At 32.4% G+C, this 27,962-nt stretch overlaps 2 protein-coding genes across 3 annotated transcripts in view; one reads left to right on the forward strand and one right to left on the reverse strand.

Annotated features, from left to right (window-relative positions):
- The window catches only part of LOC130453239 (centrosomal protein of 135 kDa), a 63,796-nt gene that overhangs the window by 14,665 nt on the left and 21,169 nt on the right, over positions 1-27,962 (reverse strand). The window lies entirely within an intron of this gene.
- On the forward strand, positions 5,822-26,444 carry LOC130453240 (uncharacterized). Of its 2 annotated transcripts, none has more exons than XM_056792865.1 (6): positions 5,822-6,244; positions 19,728-19,901; positions 20,007-20,203; positions 20,321-20,515; positions 24,521-24,663; positions 25,720-26,444. In XM_056792865.1, the coding sequence occupies exons 1-6, from the start codon at positions 6,221-6,223 to the stop codon at positions 26,379-26,381; spliced, it is 1,395 nt and encodes a 464-aa protein (XP_056648843.1). In that variant the 5' UTR covers positions 5,822-6,220; the 3' UTR covers positions 26,382-26,444. The 2 variants fall into 2 exon arrangements, with proteins under 2 accessions (XP_056648843.1, XP_056648844.1); XM_056792866.1 differs by lacking the exon at positions 5,822-6,244 and adding an exon at positions 19,288-19,394.

Raw genomic sequence — 27,962 nt, forward strand, 5'->3', positions numbered from 1 at the left:
AAAAAAAAAAAAAAAATCTCTGCTTAAAGTGCGGTAGAAAATTTTTGTCGCTATCTCGTGTCGCAATAGAAAATGCAAATAATACAATTATCAAACATATTTGATGTTTAATTATCTCAATTTATATTGTCAAAAGTAAAATGAGTAGGTAAATATCTAATATTATTAGACATCTAGTTCATGATTGTCGATATCACCGTGTGATATCATGTGATATCATGATATCACCGATATCGCTTCAAGTGATGATGAAAGTAGGATGTACTTACTTTCATCATGACTGTAAAATATTTAAACAGAGGCTGAAAATACAACTTACAATCTTTTACCGAGAAACTCCGCTTCCGGCCCCTGGGCTAGAATGTGTCACAGAAAAAAGAATCATGTTTTATAGATCTTTTAGACTTCATTCGATTCCTATACGGATATCTTAAATATTCGTCCTCTCAAGTCTACGCGTTTATACGTAATTTAAAGGGCAGGGCATGCCTAGATAAGCGAGAGAGAAAGACTGTATCGTCATCTCTTAGCAGCAATCGAAAATATCCTATTATTTTTGTCGAGAACGATAGAATTTTCCACGCGCTTGAGTCTAGATTAGAACATTCCTTAGAACCATATAAAACGAGTGCGTCGGCGCGACCTGAGTCAGTTGAGTCGAGTGATCGAAATCGATACGGTTGGAGAAGGAATTCAATTGTACTGCGAGGTAGTGGTTGTGAAGGTATTGAAGTGATTGTGCGCTTGCGATATCCATAATTGTTGTGCCAATAATTGTTACGATTTTGGCATAATGTCACAAAAACGTAAAGTTGATAGTGAGTGCAGAGTTTTTCAGTCTAAATGGGAAATTGCATATTTTTTCATAGAATGGAAAGGTAAACCACTGTGTTTGATTTATAATCCAACAGTTGCTGTTTGTAAGGAGTTTAATTTGAAGAGACACTATGAATCATTCAAATCATTCAAGTTAAAATTGGTATTGTTATCCTAAAAAAATAAGAATCGACACATTGTCATCTTTAAAATCTAAACTTCAAGGTCGACAATCGATGTTCACTAAAGCCAATAGAGAGTAAAGATGCCATAAAACAAGTTTTATTATTATTATTTTATTTTATTATAAATCGCCAAAGATCAAAATCTTTCACTGATGATGATTTTATTAAAGACTGTATGTTAAAAGTTGCCGATGTTTCATTTCAATCTCAAAAGTCTATAAATCAAAATATTTCGCTCTCAAGAAACACTGATTTATTTCAAAATTTTGTTCTTCAACTGAAGGAGAAATTAAGGAATATATTAAAGTGCATTCCATGAACAGTTACTACAACAGCAAATGATATTTATTCTGCAATTAAGCATTTGATAGCAGAATATGAACTCGACTGGGATATGTATACTTAGCAGCACAACTACGGATGGCGTTCCTGCAATGGCTGGCAAACATTCGGGCGTTGTAACTAAATTAAAAAAGAAAACATCGGGGAATTTTGTGGGATTTCACTGTATAATTCCTCAGGAATCATTGGCATCAAAACATTTAAAAATCGACCATGTCATGCAACCTATAATTAAAATTGTAAATTTTATAAGGAGCAGAGGACTAAATCACCGACAGTTCAGTTTTACAAGATTTGGACGAAAAGCTTTTTGATGTCCCTTATTTTATCGAAGTTTGTTGCTCAGTCGAGGAGTGGTTTTAGAATGATTTTTTGCATTACGTAACCCTATTCAAGCTTTCATGTTAGAAAAAGGCAAATCAATTGATTATGAATGACAGGTGTATTGATTGTGCTTTTTTGGTATATATAAATAAACACTTGACTGATCTGAATATAAAGTTACAGGGTAAAAATCTGATTGTCACTCAAATGTATTCATATATTCAAGTCTTTGTAAGAAAGTTGAGGCTGTTGGAAAATCAGGTGAAAAATCAAACTTTCGACCATTTCCCTCAGTTAAAATCATTTGGCACAGTGAATGAAATGGATTTCACAATTGAATGAAATGGAATTCTTATTTTTCAATAATCCATTCAATTTTAAAGCTTCACAGGCACCAGTTCATTTGTAAATGGAGTTGATAGGTCTTTAATCGGACAGTATTTTGAAAGAAAGATTTAATGAGATTAACGCTCTTACATTTACACCATATTTCAAGAGTTTGGATAAATACCCGGATTTAAAAAGCATGCAGCATGCATTCTCAGCATGTTTGGTAACATCTAATTATGTGAGCAGATGTTTTTCGTCATGAAAATAAATAAGAACATCGCACGAATGAATATCTTCAACTAATGCTTAAAATAACTACAACGAATATGATACCTGACATGAATGAGCTTGTCAAAAACAAGAGAAGTCAGGTATCTGAATCTTTGAGCTCAACATAATTACCTACCATCTTTTATAACTTTGATATGATTTTTAACAACCGTATATTATATACTTATATAATTTAATAAATAAAATGTTATAATAATTCAATTCATTTTATTTATTTTCAATCTGGCCCGCCCTAGAATTCAAAATTTAGTATATGGCCGCCTGTAAAATTGAGTTTGACACCTCTGGTCTATGTAGTAGCACTATCTTAGAAAATCAAACTAAATGGTCTTTGAACACATTACTCGAAGCACTCTTAAAATTTATCATAATTTGCATATTACTGAGTAAGCTAAAGGCACTACTAAAGCGTATGTACGATGGTTATACACCAAAAAAGTCGAAAACTTCAACAACTCAACAAATTGCTTAATTTATTCGTTAATCGATAACTTCGAACATCTGAGATCTGCAGCATTTATTGAAATCACCGGACCCCAAAACAAAAAAATCAATATCTTTCACATTAACTAGTGAATTTTCTAAAATTTTTGAAAAAATTACGCCAACAAACGTAATTGAAAGCCAAGTTACAAATAAAATTTTCTGAGCAGTGAATGAAACGTCCACGACGTATTCTAGAGCTTTGACGGAATCAGTATCATTATGGGTCGAACCAGGAAAGTTGCAATCTGTTCAAGGAATATCGCAAACTATAAATTTCCAAACGTCTCCTTTAAATTTTACAAATAGTACAAACATTAATATTATAATAAATTTTTATAGTCGTCACATATAAAAAAAATTACAATAGGTATGTAAATAATATAAAATGAATTGTTGATTTGAGGAAAGTTTATTGCATTGGGGGATTGTGGAAAAAATATTGTATTCGATGGAAATATAAACATTCACACCCGTGTATTAAATGTCACTTTCCGCGCTCGTTATGTAATAAACTATTCAATATCTAGTTTATTTATTTATATAATAAATTATATTGTAGATGAATGAATTATACCTACGTGTGAAACTAATGCGTAATAAGTGATGTTTTATGAACGCACACGAGGTGGATTTAAAGCAACGAACGAATAATCTACATTTTTTTTTCAAATTTGCAAAGTAATTCCTGAAAAGCTGCAATAAACTATTCTCATAGGAATCTAACATAAAAATAGTGGAAGCCTTTGCTATTTTTTTCTTGTACCGTATTTTTGTTCCTTAAAGTAATAATAAAGCTACCCTACAAAGATATGTTTCAAACTTTGAACCAGAAAATTTTGAAGTTACTAAAGCACGTGCTGTTATCAAAATTTTTAATTATACAGTTGGTGCATTGACAAATAACTATTGCAACGTTTGCTTAGTTCGAGAATTTTTACCGAGGCCAATATCGCTCACATCACTCAATAAGCCATGTGACTGATACAAAGATGGCGCTGCCATTGTCAAATCCATATGACGTTTATGAAGTACCAACTTTGAAAATACCATGTATAGAAGTTCATGACATTTCGCTTAGTCAGTAAAAAGTGACAACCATTTAAGTGAAGCTACTTTTCTTATTTGCCAACAATGGATTCAGAACAATTTCGTGTGTTAATTTATCATTGCTTCTTGATGAAAAAAAATCTGTACTAGCTCAGCATTGGCATCAAAAGTGTTATCCGGACTCTGCCGCATTTGTTATTGGTTTGCTGCATTTAAACGTGGTCGTATAGACACCGATGATGTTGAACGTTCTGGTAGTCCAATTGAGGTGGTTACTTCAGAAAACCTCAAGAAAGTCCACAAATTGGTTATATCTAAACGTAAATTGGAACTACGTGAGATAACTGAGGCCGTAAAGATCATTAGAAGACACTGTTTTCTGATATCTTTTACAATTATGCATGAACATTTGACCATGAGAAAGAAAGTGGATGCCGTGTTTACTCACAGTCGATCAAAAACAACACAGTGTTGATGAATCAGAGCAGTGTTTGGCCATGTTTACACATAATAAATCAGATTTTTTCCATCAGTATGTTACAATGGATGGAACCTGGATCTATCATATCACTCCGGAATGAAAACGATCATAATCTGAGTGGACTGCAGCCGGTGAACCAAGTCCTAAGCGTCCAAAGGTACAAAAGTCAGCTAGGAAGATTAGGTCTTCAGTATTTTGGGTGCGCATGGAATATTGTTCATCGACTACCTCCAAAAAGGAAAGATAATCAATAGTGGATTCTACATAGAGTTGTTGGATCATCTTCATGCAAAAATTAAGGAAAAACAGCTTCATATATCGAAGAAAAAACCACTGTTTCACCAAGATAATACACCGATTCACATGTGGATGTCAACGATGGTTAAATTGAATGAATTACACTTCGAATTGTTTCCTCATCCGCCGTATAATCTGGCTATTTGCTGATAAAAAAGCTTGCTGGTAAGAGATTCAGCTAAAATGAAGTAGCAATTGCTGAAACTGAAGCCTATTTTGAGACAAAACACAAATCTTTCTACAAGCACGGTATCGAGAAGTTAGAAAAGCATTAGAATGATTGTATTGGTCTTGAAGGAAATTACATTGATGAATAAAATCGATTTTTGGCATTAGGGATTCCCTTAGTTAGTCACATGACTTATTGAGTGATGTGTTACACACTTATTAATTCTTATAAATATGTGAAAAGTAAAAATGGCTAAAATCACGAAAATTTGGAGTGACCCGTATTAAGATATGCAGAGTATAAAAATTGACCTCACGAGATTATTCAATTGCATTTATAATTACTGAGAAAATAAGATTATCCATTTACAGCCTCAATGTATACGAGATAAAGTTTAATTCGTGACCTATGTAGACATAATATGTAGGCGTAAAACGTGAAAGAATTTCAAGAAATTTAGCCAGTTTACTAAGTCGGGCGCAAATAACTCATTTGTAATCGTGTGTTAAGTGTTCTGAGTATGACAATGTCTAACTTTCGACTATTAAGTCACAATATTTTTAACCCGCCGTCGAGCGCAATACATTGGACCATCGAATTCAGATATACGCAGTATAGTTACTGCTAATTTATATTATGATATAAAAAAGTTACTAATCATGAATATTCATCCCTTTATTAATGACTGCAAAAAACAGGCGGTGGCTCCTGGACTAATTCTGATATATTTCTCCTCAAGTTTTGTCCAATTGAATTAAAATAAATTTTTTATAAATGTTTGTTTTTTCATATCTAAATTTGAAGTTTCATAATCTGCATGATTATGATTTATTACTTAACAAACTTCTGCTTTAAGATACCTGTTAACAAATTCAATAACTAGAGCACACGTGGAAAAGCATCAAAAAGCATCCTCGGTCTAGGAAATATTGAAGGAATACAATAAAATCAAAACAGAAATCTTCACTATTAGCGACACCTTCTCCTCGGCATACACTCCTCCAAGCCTTCCAAGTCTTTACACGTCACATATACATAATTCGAATATCGCACACAAACCAAACTTCGTCGTCGAGTTCGCGGGATGCAGTTGTCGCTAAGAAATTTCGTTTACCGGTAGGTATTACGTAAAGACAATGTACATCGTTACCGAATAATTACGTTAAGTGTTACATTTAATTGAAAATAAATAATAATAAATAGTTAAAAATCGTACTTTTTTCGCCTTTGTATAATAAGTACCGGCTTGCAACATATTACGGCATTGAAAGACGCTTATTGGCAAAAAACGGCGGGCATTTCCTAGTGAGAGCAACTGAAAAACCTTGAAAAGAATATTGTATAATCGCGTCAAGCTGCGGATTTGTTTATTAGTGTGTTGATGATGTCTGATACCGGCGGATAATGTGACTTTGTTCTCGTTCCAATTTGGATTGTTAAGAAAAGGAAAAGATGCGAGATTTTTTTATGAAATGGGTAAATGATTTTTTATTTTCTTACATTAATCATAGAATGATGTTTATTGCACGAAGATATATTTTTGTTGACTTTGTTAACTTATAAAAAAACCAGAATATATATATATATATATATATATATATATATATATATATATATATATATATATATATATATATATATATTTAATTAAATACTATTGTATTTGTTTACATCACTGTGTACTGCAACAAAAAATAATATACTAGCAAAAAATGAAACAACTTATATTAAATTTGGTATTTTTGAAGTAATGCTTGCTAGGCGTTGAAAATATTTCACAATTTGGTAATTATACACTTTCATGGTCACCTGGGCGGATTTATAAAAAAAATTAGTAGAATGAAAATTTCTCATAGTTTTACTGTTTTAAATCGTAAAAAAAAACGGTTTTGCAAAATAATCCTTTACAAAAAATTATCTCATTATCAGATAAAGCTTTTATATTTTTTTTGTATTCTACATAAATTAATAAACAATTTTAAAAAAAATCCAAAAAAATGAGTTTTTCAGTTTTTTTAGCTTAAAATGAAATCGATGAAAAACAATCAATTTTCATGAATAGTTTCGTACTATATTCTTCAATGTTAATAGTTTTTGGACCATTAAAAATCGAAAAATAGATAAATTTTATAATTTTGGTTAGGTTAGGTTGTTTTGTATCACTGAATATTGTTAAGTGCTTCAAATGTATTCAATTCACAATTGTTGTAATTCATTGTCAATATATTTCAATTTATTATTAACAAAATCCCACAACTCACAATTACTCAAAAAAATTTACTTTTTTGAAATTTTTTTTTAAAATATTCATTTTTTTATGTAAATTGCGAAAAAAAATATACGAACTTGATTCCACGACGTCAGAAACAGTTACGAAGGATTATATGTAGAAAGTCATTTTTTTTGCATTTAAAGTCATGAAACTGTAAAAAATATTTATTTTTTTTAATTTTCGTATATTTTTTTTATAAATCCGCCGTAAAATGGAACATTTTGAGACCAAGATCATTAAAATCCATCCATTTTTCGATTTTCTAGAGCCAAAAAACCAGGTGACCGCGAAAGTGTATAATTACCCACGATTTTGTTTGTTTATTTACAAATTTTCGGTTTTTTACACTTATACTTAGTATCTTAAGACAATCACAAATACAAAAAGGGATGGGCAATCAATGTCACTTCTTTAAATGAAATTCAAAAGAATAACATTTAGTGATTTTGAGTAAAATATCTCGAGATAGCATTCTGGACATCAATCAAATTTTCAAATTTTTTGCCATTAAGGAAATGTAGCGATCGTAATAAATTGGTATATGCTGCTAAATTCACTTTCTCTGTTAACAATCGCTGGATACTTTTTGATTAAATTTTGGTTTATTCGATCCTATTATTAACAATAAAGAGCTGCATCTACAGTTTGTCCAGGTTTCAGTACTTTACAATGAAGAATTCCATGTATATTCCAACAAACACACAGATATAAACCCAACTTTGCAGTACTTATTTATTTGGAAACAGCCAATGCCTTTTGCGTATTTGATTATCATTTTTTATCATCAGTGGCCAAGCGGTCAAGAATATATTCTGTTTGGCGTCTTTGAAGTAATTAGTTGCATGTGATGGATCGGTTTGATTTGTTCTCTTCGAACAGATAACGGAGGACCTGAACACCTGTTCTACTTAACTTCTCAATCCTTAGCATTGTTTCACAAATTCGCTATATTACACTCAATACTTATTTCTCATTTAACTCTAGATATTGAGAAAGTAAGCAATAGCAAAAACAGCAGAGGGAACTGGAATAGGAGTGTACGGGCCCAGAACCAAACACTCTGAAAGCCTTGGCACCAAGTATTTTTCGAGCAAAAATCTATGCAATTGAAATTTGTGTTCGGACAAGTCCTTCATGGGACCCGAACCTCTACTGTCTCAGCTAAGGAACAATGGAAAAAGCACTGGAAAAGAAGGTATATAGGAGCAAAACCAATCATTATATAATAGAACACTAAGGTACTCCAGAGCACCCCACCTGGGAGCGTATGGAATAGAAGACGGAGATCTCTGGCAGTTGGAGCCATCCCACATTCTAGACTTTCTAAAAGGAGTGGGAATGATGGATAAGCTGTGAACACTGGGTTCTCCTGTCTCCAGTATCGCAGCAAGAAAGGAGGACACAATAGATTCTTTGGGTTGCAGTGTATACGAGACCTCAAATCTATATATACATATACATGACGTAGGTCAATAGGCAAGTTGGGATTTTAGCTAATATCCCAGGATAATAGGTAGTTGGCTGATGGCGCGCTAAGCATGCCTATTTTCCCGGAATATTAGCTTAATGCCGGACAATAGATTATTCGTCAAAAAATGACCAAGCGTTTGTCTATTCTCCGGGGACTTTAGCTAAAATTCGGATAACAGACTATTAGATTTACAGAATATGATGAAAAAAAAAATAGGATAAAAGAAGTCTTATATAAATCAATTATTTATTGCAACACGTGGAGGCATGGTTAGGTTTATAGCATATATATTACACTCCAAGGGACGAAAGTTAAATTTTCGGCCCTGCGCGTCATTATTTCCGAGGCAGGATCGAGATTTCGGCCCGTGTAGTGTATACGATTTTTCTTTATAGCCAGTACGTTGTTAATTTTTTTCTGTCAAATTTAAATGTTGATAAGCATGTTTTTAATGCTTGCCCCGACCGGCTATGAAGAAAAATCGTATACACTACAAGGGCTGAAAGTTGAAGTCTCTTCCAGACTTCCAGATGTTAAACTATCGTCCCTGCTACTAGCGACGAAAGTATGTACTTTCCACCGAGGTATGAAGAAAAAACCATTCTAGCGTTTCTATTTTACTGATATGAATTGAAAAAAATACTAAAAAAGTTTTATTTATTTTAAATTTAAAACTCATAGCCTTAACAACGTGCTGTCTATTTGCATGACAGTCCTGTTATTGTTAACTGTGCATAATATTATAAGTCTACAAATCATTGGTTATATCACGAATAAATTCCAAATGTGCCCCCTATATCCCAAGGAACAATTAGTAAAATAGAAAAGCAATTTCCGGAGGTTGGTCATGTAAGATATATCATAAAAGTAGCCGTCCAAGCAGTGAGTTATTTTCAAGAAAGCTCACATAATTCTGGTCTAAAAGAAGTCTCACTGTTCAATTAGCTACATATCAATTCTTGGAATATTTAAGAAAAATAGAATGCATTCCTATAAAAGCTCATTTAAAAACGTATTTTTCGTTAAGTTAGGTAAAAATGTTAACCAGTTAGAAGGAGTTTGTTTTTTGATTTACACTTCACTTTGATGATAATCGTCAAAATTGCCGCTATTGGTCTAATGGGAATCCTCACTGGATGAGAGAACATACGCAATATCCTGAAAAATATAATGTTTGGACAGGAATTGTAGGAAATCACATCGTAAGTCCTATTTTTATTGATGGCAACTTAAATGGAGATAAATATTTAGAACTGCTCCAATATAATGTCGTGTCACCTATGACAAACTTATATCCTGATCCACCCACAAGGGTGTGATTAGAATAAAGTTTAAGCAAGATGGAGCAGCGCGCCATTACCAAATTATGTCCGGCATTACCTGAACCGCATTTTTCCAAATCTGTGGATAGGGTGGCAAGGATCGATAGAATGGCCAGCACGTTTTCCTAATCTGACGCCATTAGACTTATTGCGGGAATATAACAAAAGTATTTTATACGACACTAAGCCTCTCAACTTAGATGAAATAAAAATACAAATCACGCTTGGGATTAGATCAATCACGCCTAAAATGTCACCAACGTTAGAAGAGACTTTACTAAAATTGGGATAATTTTACATCAGTCACTTGCATATAACAACAAATTTATTTTTAAAAAAATTGTCGATTTTATAAGAAATCATCAATTCTAACAAGACATGAAATGAAATGTAATGTAAAGAGAGCTATGAATGAATGTGTACGTTAATGAAATTAATAAAATAAGAAAAACATCAATGGAAAGTGTGACCTCAAAGTTATCGGGTATTATTGGATTGGATTTACCAGATATTCTTGTTCTCTTTGTCTGTAGGACTGTAAAGCCAGAAAGCATAATTATATAAGAGAAGAATGGTCTATTCGAAATAAGTATACCATCAGATATAAGTGGTTGGTAGATCCAAATATTATTCTACTTCTTTACACAATAAACTGGAACTTATGAAAAACTTTGTGAAGGTGCTTTGAACATTTACTTAACTATACCCACTTATGGTATAAAATTCTGTCATCTTCAGTGCCAAAATATTATTTAGTCAGCTACCTTCGTAAATAAAAATGGCAGATACATTTAATAAGTTCCGAAGATTATTCTGTGGCAGAATTCTACAATTTTTGTCGTCTTTTTTCATTCATTTCTCTAGTATACTTTTTATAAGCTTTTTCTCTGCCCTTCAAAACTCATCTTTCCAGTGTAAGCAATAATTTTTTTGGAATCTTAAATAGAACATTGCTAGACAAAATTTGCCGCCCTAGGCTACAGATTACTCATCCTGTTGGTGAATCCACCACTGTGTCTAATATAGACTTGTAAATATTTATTTCTATGATAATCATGAAATAGAAATTACGTTCATGAGCAAACAAACAATGAACAACGTTAATTACATCATACTACGACAACCGTTATGATATTCTAACAAAAAATATATTTCCTGGTTCCTTTTCGTTAGATTGGTAGATAGCATCTGAAGGTAATTATTTCTATGATATAATAGATCGTATTAAATAACTTGAGTGCTTTTTTTCCAACACGATTTTATAATATTCATTTCAATCACCGTCTACATAGTAGGAGATTTTTAGAAAGGATAATGATATACAAAACATGGCTTATAAACGAAGAAATATTATCAAACTTTACCAGAACATATAAAATACCCTTAATATACAGAGTGTTCCAGAACTTGATGCAAAAAATTCGCAAGTGAATAGATGACGTGAAAATAATGCTGTGACATAAAAAAAACATTTCTCATACGACCCCTCGTTTCCTCTGAGATATAGACCTTGAAAGCTGCGAAATCAGAACTTATATTTAAATTCTAAATTAATTCTAACATTATGAATTTTCAAAGTATGGATACATATGTCATTGTAGAGTGTTTCACAGAACAAACGGAATAAATAATTCTACACTACTATCTGAAGTCCAGGTGCCGTACTTTTACAGGGTACAATCTAAAGATAGCACAAATGATTTTTTAATAAAAAAATGTTGTTTGTTTAACTCGATGAAAGTTATGGTTTGAGAGATATGTAGATTTTTAGATCGATTCTATTTTTGACCAAGATGAACCGTTAAAAATATCACATTTAACATATTCACATCAGTGTTGCCATATCTCAAAACTTAAGTAACAACCCTCATATTATTCTAATTATTTCCCAAAATAATATCTTGTCAATCTAAAGGTGCCGTTGGTACTTGTAAGTTTGCATTGTGAGAAATGGGTCTTATTGCAGATTACAAATTTTGATATTCAATTTTCACTTTTCTTCCTGAGTAACTCTCAGTCTTTGACATACATTTATCAAAATGGTTAGTAGGTTCTTATTATCCATAAATACAGTAAGAGAAATTTTACAACTGCGGCGCGTATGAACTGACAATTTTGATATAATTCACTTTCAAACTCCAATGTAAACTGAATATGAGAATAAACCCACAATAAAATATTTTTGATTATAAATACAGACCTGCCAAGAAATATGGATCTAAAGAACACACCGAAAAGTGGTACGAATTAGGGCTTTATAAATGTTTTTCCGGTATTATGATTATAAAAATAATTGTCTGATTTTTGTTACAAAAATGGTGTAGGCCAGTGTAATTTATGTATCCTCGTACGTATTCTTAATACTTCCGTATCGGATTGCGACTTGAATAATGGAGGTGATTGGTAAATTTTATTTTTAATAGTTATGTTCGTAGTGATTATTTGATTTCTTCATGATTCATTTAATATCCGTAATTTTGAATGATCGATTCGATTGCTCAATTATATTATGTATAATTTGAATAAACGACATTTAATTGTAATAATCAAAAGAACCAAATACAATTATAAATTATTCGTGCTTGAAAAAAATTGATATACTTCATTTTGTTTGAACAAATTGAATTGGATTCAGAATTATGATTGATGAAGCTTTCACAATTAGACAAAAAATATATCAAGATTGGCCAAATACCATTCGAATTAGGAATAATAGTAATAACTTGAAATTACGTAATTTGTAGTAGTAGAATATACGAGGGTGGTTCCAGAAGTACTTGGAAATTTTGAACAAAAAATATATTTATTTTTCAACGTAATCTCCTTTAAGATCCATACAATTTTTCCAGCTATTTTCAATAAGTTCGATACTCTTTTTATTATAATAATCGTCAAGCTCCTCAAAATAGCCATGAGGTAGCAAATAAAACTTTAATTCATTAATTTTGGCCGTTGCAATAACGGATGTGTGAGCTGGTGCGTTGTCTTGATGAAACAACACTTTGTTGTTAGCCAGTCACGATCGCTTGTGCTTCATTTCTTCCCTAAAACATTGCAATAAGTTCGCATAATACTCGCCGATGAAAGTTTTTCTTTTTTTAAGATAATTAATAAAAATTATCCTACGCGCTTTCCAAAAAAACCAACGCCATGACCTTGCCTGGTTTCGGCTTTATTTCTGTGAAACATTGCCAAACACTCGATGGAAATATCTTCACGCGGCTGTTTTTGTTCTATTGTGAAGAAACGCGGCACCCATCGTGCGCACAGCTTTCTCATGTCAAAATTTTCTTTTGATATGCGATGTACCGCACTTTTTGAAACGCCTACTATGTCTGCTGGCTCACGCATCTTTAGTCGACGATTATCCAATATAGCTTTGTGGATTTTCTTTCAAAATTTCTGGAATCGTCACCTCATTAGGTCGACCTGTACTATGCTGGTCTTCGCAGGTCGTACTCCCGCGTTTAAACACTGCTACTCACTCAGAGTATAATCTAGTAAAACTTTTATATTGCTTGGACTAAGATCTTTCAAATGAAAAACACTGAAAATGTTCGGTATTGATAGCTGCCAAACAAATACTAAGCAACGTGGCGACTTCAAACTTGAAACAGATGCTGTATAGATTTTGTACTTTCTAATACAGTGGTATTTTTCAAGCAACTACCGCCATCTCTAGATCATACTAGGTATTTCTGGGACCATCCTCGTAATTAAGACGCAAAAGAGATGGATAATTATGAGGGCAGTTTGACGGAAGAGCCACTTTCCAGAAGACAATACTTTAGCTGCGGCGATCGTATTATTAGTTTCCGTAATGTTTTTCGTGTCATTCCACTTAAATTTGACAGTTGAATTAGTTTAAGTTTGAGTGAATATTGAAAAACAAGAATTTCTACTGTTAATTAAACATTTTTAAGCGAAAAAACAACTGAAGAAACCGTGGAAAAATTACATAAATATTATCATGTTTGCTTTAAAAATGCCATATAAACACGGATAATGCAGAACATCGGGGCCGTCATTAACTGTAAGTACTCCAGGAATGGTTAAGGAAATACGCGACCTTGTACTTAGCAGTTGTCGAATAAAATGACGTCCCTCGGCTAATGAAGTAAATAAATTGGAAGGTTGTTTCCGAAATTGCATAATGCTGATAAAAAACTCGCTCGCATAGAAAATGCAAAGATTTTTGGATATCTTCAAATGTAGTATGAATTTTTTATCGATATTTCACATGTCATAGCCACCTTATTTATTAAGTCACCAATCAAACCAAAATAAATGCTTATTGATGTCAAAAATTCTATTTTTGTTTCTTATTATTTCAGTATAAAATTTTGGTAGCGAATATCCCACGAGTTTACATTATTTTTTGATTGCCCAATTTTTACAAATAATTTTTTATTTATTTAAGTTGTAAGATGTAAGGGAGTAAACGTTACGGGAGTTGAAATTAATATAGATAGCTTGTGATAAATAACTTTCAGTAGAATTGAATATTTGGATCCTCAAAAAAGTTTGGTAATGTTTTTAATCTTTTTCGGAAATTTTAAAATTTATAAAAAGTTTCGATTTTTCTGAGAGATCTTACTGCCACGTAAATTGGCTAACTTTCCGTTGGAAAATAAGGTAACACTTTCTAAAGATTTCAAGCAGTTTCTCGGAAGTTCGATACTTTTTTGAAAAATGAGTGTTTAAAATTAATATTAGTAATATTATAGGTGATAATAATTTCATTTGTTGGTATATTAATAATATAAAATAAAAAATATCTAGCAGAGAAAACAATATTATCAATAGCATTAAAATATAAATAATTGAACTACTGGGAAAAATGTGAAACGTAATGACAACTAATTATTTTTTCAACATAATAGGATAGCAAATTTATTTTTCTGAAACTTTTTCCACTAATTTTGTATTGTTACATTATATAACAATTAATGCAATATTAAGTAGATCGTCATTACGCTTTTAATAATTGTTTTGATGAAATCAGTACGAGAAACTAGAGCAGTCTATTGTTTGGAATAATGAAAAATTATTCTAGATTTTTCGTTACATCATGTACATTCCCAATGGAATGAAATACATAAGTCACAATTTCGAAATACTGCAGCTATGACATTAAGATCATTCTTAAATAATCTTCAATACTGTACGTTAGTACCCATCAACTTTACTCAATAGCGGATTTTTCAGCTAATTGCCAGAAAGTACTTAATAGTTCCTATTGACTAGCTTTCCTTTAAATCAAGTTAATTTGATTAGAAATATTATACATTGGCAAAAATGCAAAATAGAATATGAAAATTAATTAAATTCATTTATTCACACATTATTAAATATTGTCATCAAAATAGAGAAAGTATGCGAAAGTTCAAATCAATTGGTTGATTAAATATAATTAAAAATTAGATCTAAACAGACAAACAAGAAATTTAAACTGAGTGTGCGAAGAAAAAGGCTTATTGTAGAGCACCTCTGACACAAACGTACCAAATCTGAAGTGAATGATATACTGAGTTATGCAGGATATTACAATTTTCCAATTTTGTCATCATCAACTCAACATAATTCTTGTAGACCAATTGTACCAAAATTTACGCCAATAATTTTCTTTTTCTGTTTATTTCAAATAAGGTGAGTTTGTATCAAAAAATATTTTTTACCTAATGTTTTTATGTTATGTTTATGGTGACCATCATTTTCAACAATTAAAAATAGGTCAAAGTTGTTTCTCCGGTGACGAGAATCTTTACAAGATGACCCACGTGTGACGATGACGATGAGAAAATATTAAATTAGTGGAAGAAATTGTTTTGAGTGACGGAGAGTGAAAATAGAAGAAATTGCGGGTAGCAAAAAAAGAACAGGTCATGAAAAGCTCAAATATAACCGTGAGCGTGGTATATTACTATGAATTACTAAGGAAGTTGCGCCAAAAAACTATCGAAAAAGGCGTGGCAAAGTAGCTGAAGTGTGTGCTTGCTTCATGACAATGCTGCACAGAGATTTAACACCCACCATATATCCCTTATCTGACCTCGTCCTATTATTTTTTATTAGAAAAGCTAAAGGCCGAGTTAAGAAATAAAAAATCTAAAAACGATGATGAAATTAAACAGACGGTGTAGGAGCAGTATAACTCTAAAGATGCATCATATTTTTGAAGTGGCATAGAAGCTTTAGTCAGACTTTCGAAAAGTATTCGGGAATAAGGGCAGAATATATTGAAACTTAATGATAATTTTCATTTATTTATGATCTATTGAGCTTTTTCGTAAAATTGGTACACTCTGTAATCATGGAACATACTCGAAAATTTGTGGGGTTCTTAGAGCTCATGATTTGTATGAAACCAGCTTAACCTATACAAATATGCTTTCGGTTAATTTTGGGAAGTATTTAAAAATGTTTATGCATGTACTGTTTTGTTTGAGAGAGAACAAATATTAGTAATAAGTATTACTCCCAGTATGATCACGTTTAATTTATACAGCATTTTTTACTTTCTCGTTAATTCTAGATACAACAAATTGAAGAATACCGTTTTTTATTCCCAATAAAAAATGTGAAACACCACCCAAACGATAAATTTCTGCATAATAATGGGACAAATCAAAAAGATATCGTGCAACTGACATAATTGTATTCAAATTAGAACAAGACTTTCTTTTTGATAGTTGTTAAAAAACCGATTACCATTAACGATTGTTAGATAACATTGTCAACATTGTAGTTACGCCAACACGGTGTTGTCGATGAGGAATTTTTGTTTAACATTTTTCGATTGCTCAAACAAATCGGTATAAGTTATTTAAATTAAGTGAAAAGCTTGTTTACAGCGATAATATAATCCTCCTCTCCATCAAACTATTGTAGAATTGAAAAATACTACAAGAACTAATAAATTGCTTTCAGCTATCAGAATGAATTGTGCAATTTTAGAGAAATTAGTTCTTTCTTTCAAGAGATTATGTGTAAAATTTCATGACAATTCGATTAATATGAAAAAAGTGACCATCATTTAAGTGAATCTACTTCTACAACAATGGATTCATAACAATTTTATGAGTTAATTTATCATTGCTTCTTGATTAAAAAAAATACTGTACAAGCTCAGTAATGGCTTCAAAAGTGTTATCCGGACCCTGCTCCATCGAAAAGAACCATTTGTTATTGGTTTGCTGAATTTAAACGTGGTCGTACAGACACCGATGATGGTGAACAATCTGGTCGTTCAATTGCGGTGGTTACTCCAGAAAACCTCAAGAAAGTATCCAAATTGGTTATATCCAATCGTAAATTGAAATTGCGTGACTTGGCTGAGGCCGCAAAGACATCAGAAGGTAGTGTGTTTGCAATTATGCATGAAAATTTGACCACAAGAAGGGTTTTTCAAAGTGGGTGTCGTGTATACTCACAGTCGATCAAAAACAACAACTTGTTGATGATTCAAAACAGAGTTTGTCCATGTTTACTCGTAATAAACGATCATCATCTGAGTGGATTACAGTCGGTGGTACCTCGTCCGAAGTGTTCAAAGGTACAAAAGTCAGTTGGGAAGGTTATGACTTCAGTATTTTGGGATGCGAGTGGAATATTGTTTATCGACTATCTCCAAAAGGGAGAGACAATCAATAGCGAATACTACATAGAGTTGACGGATCATCTTCATGCAAAAATCAAGGAAAAACGACCTCATATGTCGAAGAAAAAACCACTGTTTCACCAAGATAATACACCAATTCACAAGTCGATGGTAACGATGGTTGCATTGAACGAATCACAATTCGAATTGCTTTCTCATCCACCGTATAGTCCAGATCTGGCCCCCAGTGACTACTGGATCTCAAAAAAATTCTCACTGGTAAGAAATGAAGAAGCGATTGTTGAAATTGAAGCCTACTTTGAGGCAAAAGACAAATCCTTCTACAAGCACGACATCGAGAAATTGAAGAAGCGTTAGAATGATTGTATTGCTCTTGAAGTAAATTACATTGATGAAAAAAATCGATTTTTGGCAAAAAATGTGTTTTTCTTAGATGTTCAGGAACTTACTGCCAACATTTTAAGAGCTTTGTATCGATTCTAAGAAAAAATAGGAGCTTATGGTAATGCAAAATAAATGAATGAAGGCACACAATATACAAGGTGTGGCTATTAAGTAACGAGAGTAGTGCTGCTACAGAAAAAGTACACATGCGCCAAAGGCTGCTGTTTAGCATGAAAACCTACTGTTTTAAATGCGATATCTGTAGACAAACCAGTGTAGTCGTTTCCTAGATTTGTATGGTAGGTGGTTTTTTTGTTCTGCCGTAAAAATGAACGACGAAAAAATAGAGCAACGGATTGTTGAGAAATTTCACATGAAAATTGGAAAAATTGCAATTATTGCAACTTATAATTCAATGAAACACGTTTATGGCAATGAATCTTTGTCACGTTTACGTGGTTTTAAGTTGTTCGAGCCTTTTCAAAATGGGAGAGAAGTTGTTGAAGGTAATTAACACATTCGGGTCGCCCTTCCACGTCAAAATCAGATGAAAATATCGAAAAAGTCGATAATCTTGTTCGATCTGACCGTCGGCTAAGTATTCGTGCAGTTGCGTCAAATTTTACATGAAAATTTGAAAAGTGTGTGCAATACTGGTGACTAAAATCCTCACATTTGAATAATAAGATTTGAGTCTGTTAAAGCTGGCGCACGACCTGAAGGAACAGTCAGAAAAAGACTTCCTGCACTTTAACAGTGAATTTTCAGAGGACTTTAATCTGATTCGGAATTTGCCCCGCGAACAAAGCTCATAACTACTTATCGATCACCGATGTATTCACTTGAGTAGTGAAGAAACGAGAGCATCTGCAATATTTCGGAATAATTATCATGATGACATTACAAATTCCCAAATTTATATTGTTTAAATTTAGTTCTCAAAATTTCACTGCTTTGGGGTACATATGCAACTTTGAGAGCTGTTTAGAGTTATAAATAATAAATTTTTTTTAAGTAGTTGTTTCAAGTAATAAAATAGAAGGAATTGATAAGATTAAATAACATTGTCATGAAATATATAAATATAAGTAAGCCTCAGAGATTTTTCCAAAGTTTTTGTGTAGAATTTGTAAGTAATTAGAGCCCCTATTCTATGTTCTGTAGATTATTTTCTTGGTATCTGCTGCTACAAGCTGATCTAAAAAGTCTATGTTTACAGTTAATTGTTGACTTGGAGCAATGAGTTGATTTATTTAAAAATACTTCTTTTCCAAAAATGGATTTATTATTAATCAAGATTATACCATTCTTTTTACTCCAATTTAAATGTTACGACTGAAAAATCATTTATATAACAAACTAAAAATGAATGATATATTTATTTCGTTATCTCTTTCTAACAAATGAGTGAAGCAATTTAGTATAAACTTAAACGTTCAACAGCAGTACTGGTTTTGTTTCAAGTACCTACCTACGTTTAGAAGTTACCATAAAATATGTGTAGTGTTATGTAATTCAGAAATAAACTACCTTGAACTTCGGTAGAATAAATGACGGTATTTACGAGACTCTTTCAGAAAATAACGTAAAATGCGTAACAATGTCGCAGTTTTATATTTTTATATTATATTTTATATAATTTATTTAATTTTAATTTATATAATTTATATTATAAGTTAAAATTTACATATTTATTATATTTTTTATAATATTGTTAGTTTAGTGAAAGAATTGTTCGAATTGATCATTTTTCCCACAGAAAAGGGGGAAAGACAAACATATAATTAATTGGTGTATAAAATCTATCAATAAATTAACTTTGAAAATATTAAAAACATGAAAGAAATTACTTTTTCCTCAACCTAATATTAACGTAACCGTGTTTTCAGGTATGGGTATGTCAACTGGAATTATTTTTTTACCTCTTTTGGATACCATACACAAAAGGTGCTGTAATGGCACCTCCTTGGGCAAACCCAAAGTTGAATCCGTGTGCTTCTCACCCTAGAGGATGGCAGCTTCTATTCTGGCCACCAGATGGGAAATGTTATAAAATATTCCAGGTTGTATGCAATATTATTAAATGATTTTCAATAAATGATAAATTACACATGTGAGAATTCTTGAATGTCAGTTTTTTATGCATTAATATTTATTTCGACTTCTAGGTTGGCTACCCCTGTCCGAATGGTATGGAGCTGACCCCATCTCTTAATAAAACTGGTAAAAATTTGTCAGCTGAATGTAGATGTGTTCCCAAAACTGCACAGTCTGCCACAGATGGCGCTTGTTATCAGTTATTCACTTCGGGTCCTTGCAATTATGGATATTATTTCGGACCAGACACAAAATATAAAAGTGAAAAGTAAGTGAAAATAATTTCAATGTGTATTCAATCAGTACCAATATTTTTCTAAAAAGGAAATTTGCAATTTTAGTATATATATTTCTTAGAAGCATAAATTCTTGATTATTATTTCAGTTCAAAGCGACAATGGGGTACATGTAAACAGCTTAAAACATGTTCCGAAGAAAATACACTTTATTGGCCGAAAGATGGAAAATGTTATCCCAAATATAGCAGAGGACCATGTCAAAAAGGATTACTTGTAACAGAGGACGTAAAAACTAAAATTCCTGAGTGTAAATGTGATGATGTAGAGTTACAAGACTATAGGTAATTGTGAAATAACAAATTTATTATCTCTATTATATTATTCACTAGTATGCAATATATATATATATATATATATATATATATATATATATATATATATATATATATATATATATATATACACTCCTCTTCAGAGAAGTTGTAATTCAATATTGAGGCATTAACCAGGAAAGTAGTCTCCTTTGCAGAACGGCAGAATTCATTTTGGAAATATTGAATTTCGAAATTATTTCAGAGGTGAATAGTAGAAATAGAGTATTTTGATACATTTTACAAACCTCATTTTCCATCAAAATCTATATTATCGGTGACTACGTTCGATTTCTAACTGACCAGTGGTTTGCTCTGATGAAACATAATGACGTCGAAACTAGTCAGTAGTTACAACCTCTTCTTGCAATTGCGAGCCATTGAGGATGTTAATATCGACAAAAGGGTTGATTGACATCACGCTCTTCAGAGGAGTTATAAATCAATATTCGTCGAGGCATTAGTCAAGAAAGTAGTTGTTTTCTCCTTTGAAGAACGGTAGAATTTATCTTCGAAATGATTTCATAGCTGAATAGTAGAAATCCTGTATTTTGAGTCTCTCTTTACTCACATGTTTTCTTCCATTCTGGCTATATGACCCAACGAACGAAGTCTTTTTGCCCTTAATATATAGCTGATCTTTGCCTAATCATACAACCTTTTAATCTCTGCATTCGTTCTTCTTCTGCATTAATCTTCTTAACACTCCTCTCTTCCATTGATTCCGGCAATTTTATTATTTTTCAAAACGTTCGTCCTCTTCCCGCGACTCACCTTCTCCGTTTTTCTTTATTTCTTCATTTAGCAGTTCATCAAAGTATTGCCTCCACCTATCCAATTTTCCTTTTCTGTTTCCTATTAGACATCTGATTATATTTTGATAGTATCTCTGATCCGTTGCTCCTTTTTGAATCTCGGTAGAAATTTCTTATATCTTTCTAAATTTTCCCGTTTCTTACTTCTGCAAATTTTTTTGCGTTTTTTCTTTGATCTGTATACTTTTTTTCATCAGTCGGAATATTTACCATTAATTCTCTTGTCCTGTTTCTTTTTCTCAATGCTTGTCGACAATCTTCATCAAACCATTAATTTTCTGTTCTCATTGTTACCCTCCCTAGCTGTTTTAAGTCACTTCCTTCATTGCTCTTCTTTTTCTCCCCATTCCATTTCGACCTCTTTCCACGATTGCTTATTCTCTAAAGTTGTGGTCATTTTGTGTCTATTTGGTTTTTAGCGTTTCTTCCTTTAGTTTTGTCACCATCAATATGTGGTTTGATGCGTCTGCTCCTCTTTAACTTCTGACATCCATTATCAATCTTGTGTGCTTTATTTCCACTAATACATAATTTTATTTCTTGAGCGGCTATTTGGAGAGATCCAGATTTCTTTGTGGATTGAATTATGATCGAAATAATCGTCACATCGTTATTTTCATTACTATAAATCATATCTATCATATAAATACTTTTTTCTATTCCACATATTTTTTGCTCTACTGTTAATACTATTCCCGTACTTATTCATGGCGGTAGTCTCATTATTAGCTAATACTATCGCTTGTTCTACTGTTAGGGCAAATGTGCATTCAGTTTTCCTTTTGTTCGATTCCATTTCCAAACATTGCCATCTATTACTAGATTCTAGAACCCCATTTTATCTATTTTTTCCCTCTTCTCGCACCTCGCCTTCATTGCTAATGTAGATTCTTTCCTCTTTCCATTCTTTTCTCTTCGCCTTCATTACTCGCTCACTTTTGTCGGCGTTACCCAATTGGACCAAACATGTTTCCTCTCCTAGTTTTATTTTCTTATCATTGTTATACATTTTTGAACTGGTTATAACCACATTATCTCTTTTCTTTTCTTTTTCTAGTATCTCCACCCTGTTATTTAATTCTGTCTGTTCTATTTTTCTTTGCCGGCTTTCCTTCTGGATAATTTCATTTTCTTTCCTTAACCTCTCATTATCCGCTCTTATTTATTCTGCGTATAGGCTTTGCTCCTTCTCAATATCATTAACATACAATGCTAACTGTTGTAATAAGTGCATCATGTTATCAGTTGTATCTTCTTTTTTGGTAGGTGCCCCGAAGATTTTTCTGCTTTTTTTGTAAAATCCACTTCTTCATTATTTCTTCTCCTTTTTCTCTTGTTTGTCAGTACATTTGTCGACATTTTTTCTTACTTCTCTTTCACACTCGTATAGTCGTATATCACCACTGGTCAATAATTAATTCAACTTTGACATCGAAAGGAGTTCATTTACCTCAACGGTTCGGAAATTGCCTCCTATCCGCCTTATCAATCTTACCAGTTGGAACAAATTGTTTCTTTCAATTTTTTTTCCGTATAATATGTTTTATTTAGTTCTTAAATTACCTGTCCTAAACAATTACAATTGAATAGCTGAGGTGCAACGAAACGCTAACAAAATAAAAAGTATATCACTGTTAATTTACTAAACAACTGCGATTTTTTAACTTTAATGGCAAACTCTGTGTACCAATTATACCAATTTTCGAGTATTATCTCGGAGCACCGATACACACTGTTTATTTGATGCGACACAACTGAATTATTACTTATTATTAACAGATATTTGATGTACCAGTAATACCACTCTAAGATTACTGAATGATGAAAGTTTTATATGCCCTCTACATGTTTTTTCTCTCATCTTACTTTACAATATTAGTCTTAATTATATCTATTTTCCTCTCTCTATATAGCCCAGATTTCTATTCTTTATGCGTTCAAAAAATTGAAATTCTTTCCACAAGTACTCAATTAATAGTTACTTCCTGATATTACAAACTGGAACCATTTCAGAAAATTATTTACTGAGTACTCTTAGTAAACAACAATTTAAAACTTTTTTTACGTTGTTAATTAAACCTGAAAATAAATTTATGTAACTCATTTCTTGCTGCTTCCTATTGTGTGCTATTTTCTTGCTGTAGTACTGATGATACTCAATGTTTATAACTAATCTATTAATTCCACTATTTTTAAAACGTTTCTTACATCATATGCTCACAGGTGATATGTTATGGAGTTCCGTAGATTGTTCAATAGATCTTCTTTGGTTATTGTTTTCTATAAGGATCTTTTCTTACTTCAACCCATGTAGATTGTCCAAGAAATTGGTTTTTCCTATCTACCATCTTTTCTATTGTCCTGTAACCGATTCTACAAAAGTATTCAGGTTGTATGTAAGGTTTATCCGCCCCTAATATTGCAAGTCAGCTATTTCATTTCTGTCCATTCCAGTGTGTCAATGTTAATAGTGGCTCATGATTATTATGCTCTAGCTCAAAACTGATTTTACGTCATTTCGACACGAAGCAAAATAAGTAACGCAAGATGTAATATGTCTTGAACTTAGGCATGTGCAGAGGAAGCTCAGCTGATCATCTACTACAACTTTATTCATTTGGTGACATTTGTATTTGTACATGAATTTTTGATTATATTGACTTGTCTGAAATAGATTGCAATTTCAAATAGTTACTGCCTTTCAGTTCAAAGGAATTAATAAATTGTTTGTCATTTTACTATTACGATTATGATCACGAGGTTATCGTTGCCGACAACGTAGTGTGTGTTGTTATAATACAGTTATTATTTATTGGTTACGTAGAAATAAAATATTTCTCTAGTTATGAAGTAAATAAATTGAGTAACCGAGAGAATAACTATCGTATTTACTTCGTATTCATATTTATTCATATTTATAATATGGCGGCCTAACTCAAATGTTTAAACTACCTATAAAATTTTTTTGTCTATAAATATTGATCAAAGAATTTAAAAAAATATATAATGAAAGTTGTATATAAACTATCCAAAACTATTTTTTCATCAAACCATGAAAGTACCCTATTTTATGTCAAACAATATTTTTGATTTTATAGACGGTTTCTAAATTGTAAGCGTTCATATAAAACGGATAATCTAATTTAGTTTTATGTTCTAGGGATATAGATAAGTTATGTTATCAACATTATACCAAGGGACCTTGTTTAGAGAAAGGACATCTCTTTTTACCGGACAAAACGTGTGGATGCTCAAACGATTTACCTAATTACCACGAAGAAAGTCAACAGTGTTTCGAATTAGGTAAAATTTTATAATTATAAACTCTCAAATAGTTTATTTCATGGCAGGGTTTTTCATCAGTGCAATTATTGCTTATGTAGGATAGAAAATTTATGAATAACTTTTTTCTTTAGTGCTACGTTATTGCCATTGTTAGTTTGAGTTGTACTCATTTCTTTATCCTTCTCATTCACAATTCTCTTGCATTATATCTTATCATTTACTAATGACATGATGGTGATATTCACCTGTCTCTGAATCACATCTCTGAATAGTCTGCTGACAAGGTATACTCTGTGGAAAGGGATGGAAACACCTGGCATGATACAAGCTAAGGCACACATAGATAGGCCAGTCTTATGACTCTACTGCTCCGATTGAACAGGTGTGAAGTACAACTGTTGATTGATTTTTGAACCAGTCACGGTCATATGAGATACCATCTCCATCCTATTGACTAGTCAGATGAACCGGATTCTTGGTGGTGCATGGAAGAGGAAGAAACTTCTGACCATGTTTATCAGTCAGTGTCCATCACTTACACATGCCAGATTGGAACACATGGGCAAGCCTTACAGTTTGCCTAGTGACATTGAAAAGTTCAAGCCATGGTGCCTTATTATATTTTTCAAGGACAACGGCTTCTGGTAGGTTTAACTGGGGCAGAACGAATCTATTAAAAAGTCTATATGTGCAACGGTCTTTACCTTCTCTCCGTAAGCACTTGCAAAAGTCTCTATTGCACACGGCCTAAGCTTGAAGAAAAATTATTGTCAATTATTTTTAGAGGCTTTACAGTTTCACAAAAACAATGTCTTTGCACAATCTACTGAATTGATCCAGTTAAAATTCATACTAAACGTCATACGCATATCAAATTCCCAGTCGCATGCTGGGTGCAGTATCGAACGCTACATTGTGAGTCTCATATCGTACCTTTCTTCTTAATGCTTATTCTCCCACGTTTTTCTAGTCGAAACTAGTCATTTGACATTACAAAGTTAATCACTACTAAGCCTAGTATAGAAATTGAATATCTTGAAATTATCTTTAATATGTCTTTAATGTCTGTTTTAGGTACAATAGGCCCTTGTGCTCCAGGACAACAGTACATCCTTTCACATCCCAGAGATAAATATGCTACATGCAGCTGTAGATCCGGATACGTCTCTTATCAAAATTCTACATCTTGTTATCGCCTTTACACACAAGGCCCTTGTGTCAAAGGTTATATTCTACTAGATTCCACCACATGCATACGCCAGCCTTGCGAACGTGGTAGTCTCTATTTTCCTGACCAGAATCGCTGTTACCGTATAGGATCACGAGGTCCGTGTTCCATTAATCGTGTTGTTGCTTTCGACTTCGATACTAGACCTTCAGTGGACGGTATAAGTTATAACGGTGTATGTGCTTGTGCCAAACAAGACTGTGAACCAGTACGTGAACTTTGTGATCGTTCTAAAGGAATGATCCGATTTAAAGGAGAGTGCCATAAAATGTATACGCAAGGACCATGCTCGAGGGGTTCTTGGCTAGTGCCTAAGCGTAATGGTAGGGATGAAGTTATTGGAGAGGTTACCAAAGAACGTTTGGGTATTTGTGAATGTATACCGGGTTACGCTAGGAAAGTAAGAACAGTTGGAAATGAGACTGTTACCGTGTGCATGTCACCAACTGTAGTTTTAGCAGAATATTTGAATGGAAACCGAACAGATATCCAAGTCATGAATGTGTAATAACTGTAGTATTATTTTGTATGTTTAAGATTTGTGAACTGAATAAATTGAGTGTTTTATTTATTTTTGTTGTTTTATGTATACTTAGGATGGTATTTTATTAAAGTTTAATTCAGTATAGATCAAATAAAAGAAAAATAGTATTACAAGTACTTAGTTCATCAATTTTGTACTGAACATACTCTTTACTACTACCTGAAGACATTAACTTGGTCGTCAAAACGTGCGCCAGACAATGAAATTGTGACAAGTAAAAAATAGTGTTAGGTTCGGTGAATGGTCAAAATTGGATCAATCAAATCACTTGTACAAGTATGTAAAAAAAGCAAGTGAGATTTTTCATTTTAATGACCAGAATTGAGAAATGAATCTACACTATACTATAAAGTTCAAAAAAAATCATCTGGTTTCGAAAAATCGTAACTATCTTTCTATAAATCCAATGTGTCCGAACAAAATACTGTTAGAAAGAGAAATCTCTGGAGTTTTTTACTTGGTTTCCGTTAGATAGAAGTAGCAGCAGCACAGTAATTCTGAAAATGACAACTATCGAGGGTTGCTAACTTCACCCCTGTAAAATGTAATAGAAATATTGAAAAAATACCCGTAGTTAGTCCTTTGCGAATACACGCAAAATAATAGGATTTCAAGTGTCTAGCTTTACTGAAATTCTAAAAAAAATAAAAACTCAATTTTATTCATCACTTTTTAAGGGTGATATCTCGGAAAGGGGAGGGCTTAGGAAAGTTTGTTATTGGAAAGACCCATCTTAATGTCATACGAGCAATCGCCACCTGAATATAAATCCTGGATATAAAGCGGGTTCAAAACGCCCTACGACTTTGTACTCAATTGCTACTATTTCTTGTCACTGCAGCTCTTATCGTTCAGATTTCACTGACTTTCTTATTCTATGCATCCATGATAATCATTACCTTCCTCTCTTTCTGTTTCTGGTCCTGTGAGATTCACTGTATTATTTTTTTGGCAATCTTTCCTCCCCCATCATCTGCATGTGCCCTACCAATCAACCACTTTTCCTCAATATATTCTATAATCGTTTCTTTCAGGCTATGCTTCTCTTTTATTGTGTCGTTTTTAAGCAGATCTAGCCTTGACTCTATTTACTCTTATTAGGGCGCCTATTTTCACGGCTTCTATTTTTTTCTTTAGTTGTTCTTTTCTGTTTCTAATCATTGTATTGTAGATCCTCATTTTTCTTTTTACTTTTATCAAGAAGTCAACAGGATTCCCTTTAGTGATTTAGTTATTGTTCGTGCTCTAAATTATTCTACATTTTATTTCTGTATCATCTGTCCCTTCTTTGTCAAAAATATCTCCTAGATATTTATAGTTTTCACCTATAGTTATAATTTCGTTGTTTTCCAGTTGTATGTCGATTGTGTTCTCTCCTATACATAAGTAGTGTGTCTTTTGCCCCATGTATTTCAAATTTGCTCATATTACCTGCAAATTGGAGAATAAACAGGTGTCATCGTCGATTTTGATCCCCTTTACTCTGAATTTTTTATTGTTAAGTTGTTAAAGCTTTTGAATTAGATATTTTTAAAAGTATTAGGG

This window comes from Diorhabda sublineata, chromosome 2 (assembly GCF_026230105.1).
Source record: "Diorhabda sublineata isolate icDioSubl1.1 chromosome 2, icDioSubl1.1, whole genome shotgun sequence".
Taxonomy (NCBI): Eukaryota; Metazoa; Arthropoda; class Insecta; order Coleoptera; family Chrysomelidae; genus Diorhabda; species Diorhabda sublineata.

Excerpts from the sequence above, each read along its gene's own strand:
- LOC130453240 (XM_056792865.1), top strand. The coding sequence starts at position 6,221 with ATGCGAGATTTTTTTATGAAATGG. Across the intron at positions 6,245-19,727 it reads GAGATTTTTTTATGAAATGG|GTATGGGTATGTCAACTGGA; the intron begins GTAAATGATTTT and ends CCGTGTTTTCAG. Across the intron at positions 19,902-20,006 it reads AATGTTATAAAATATTCCAG|GTTGGCTACCCCTGTCCGAA; the intron begins GTTGTATGCAAT and ends TTCGACTTCTAG.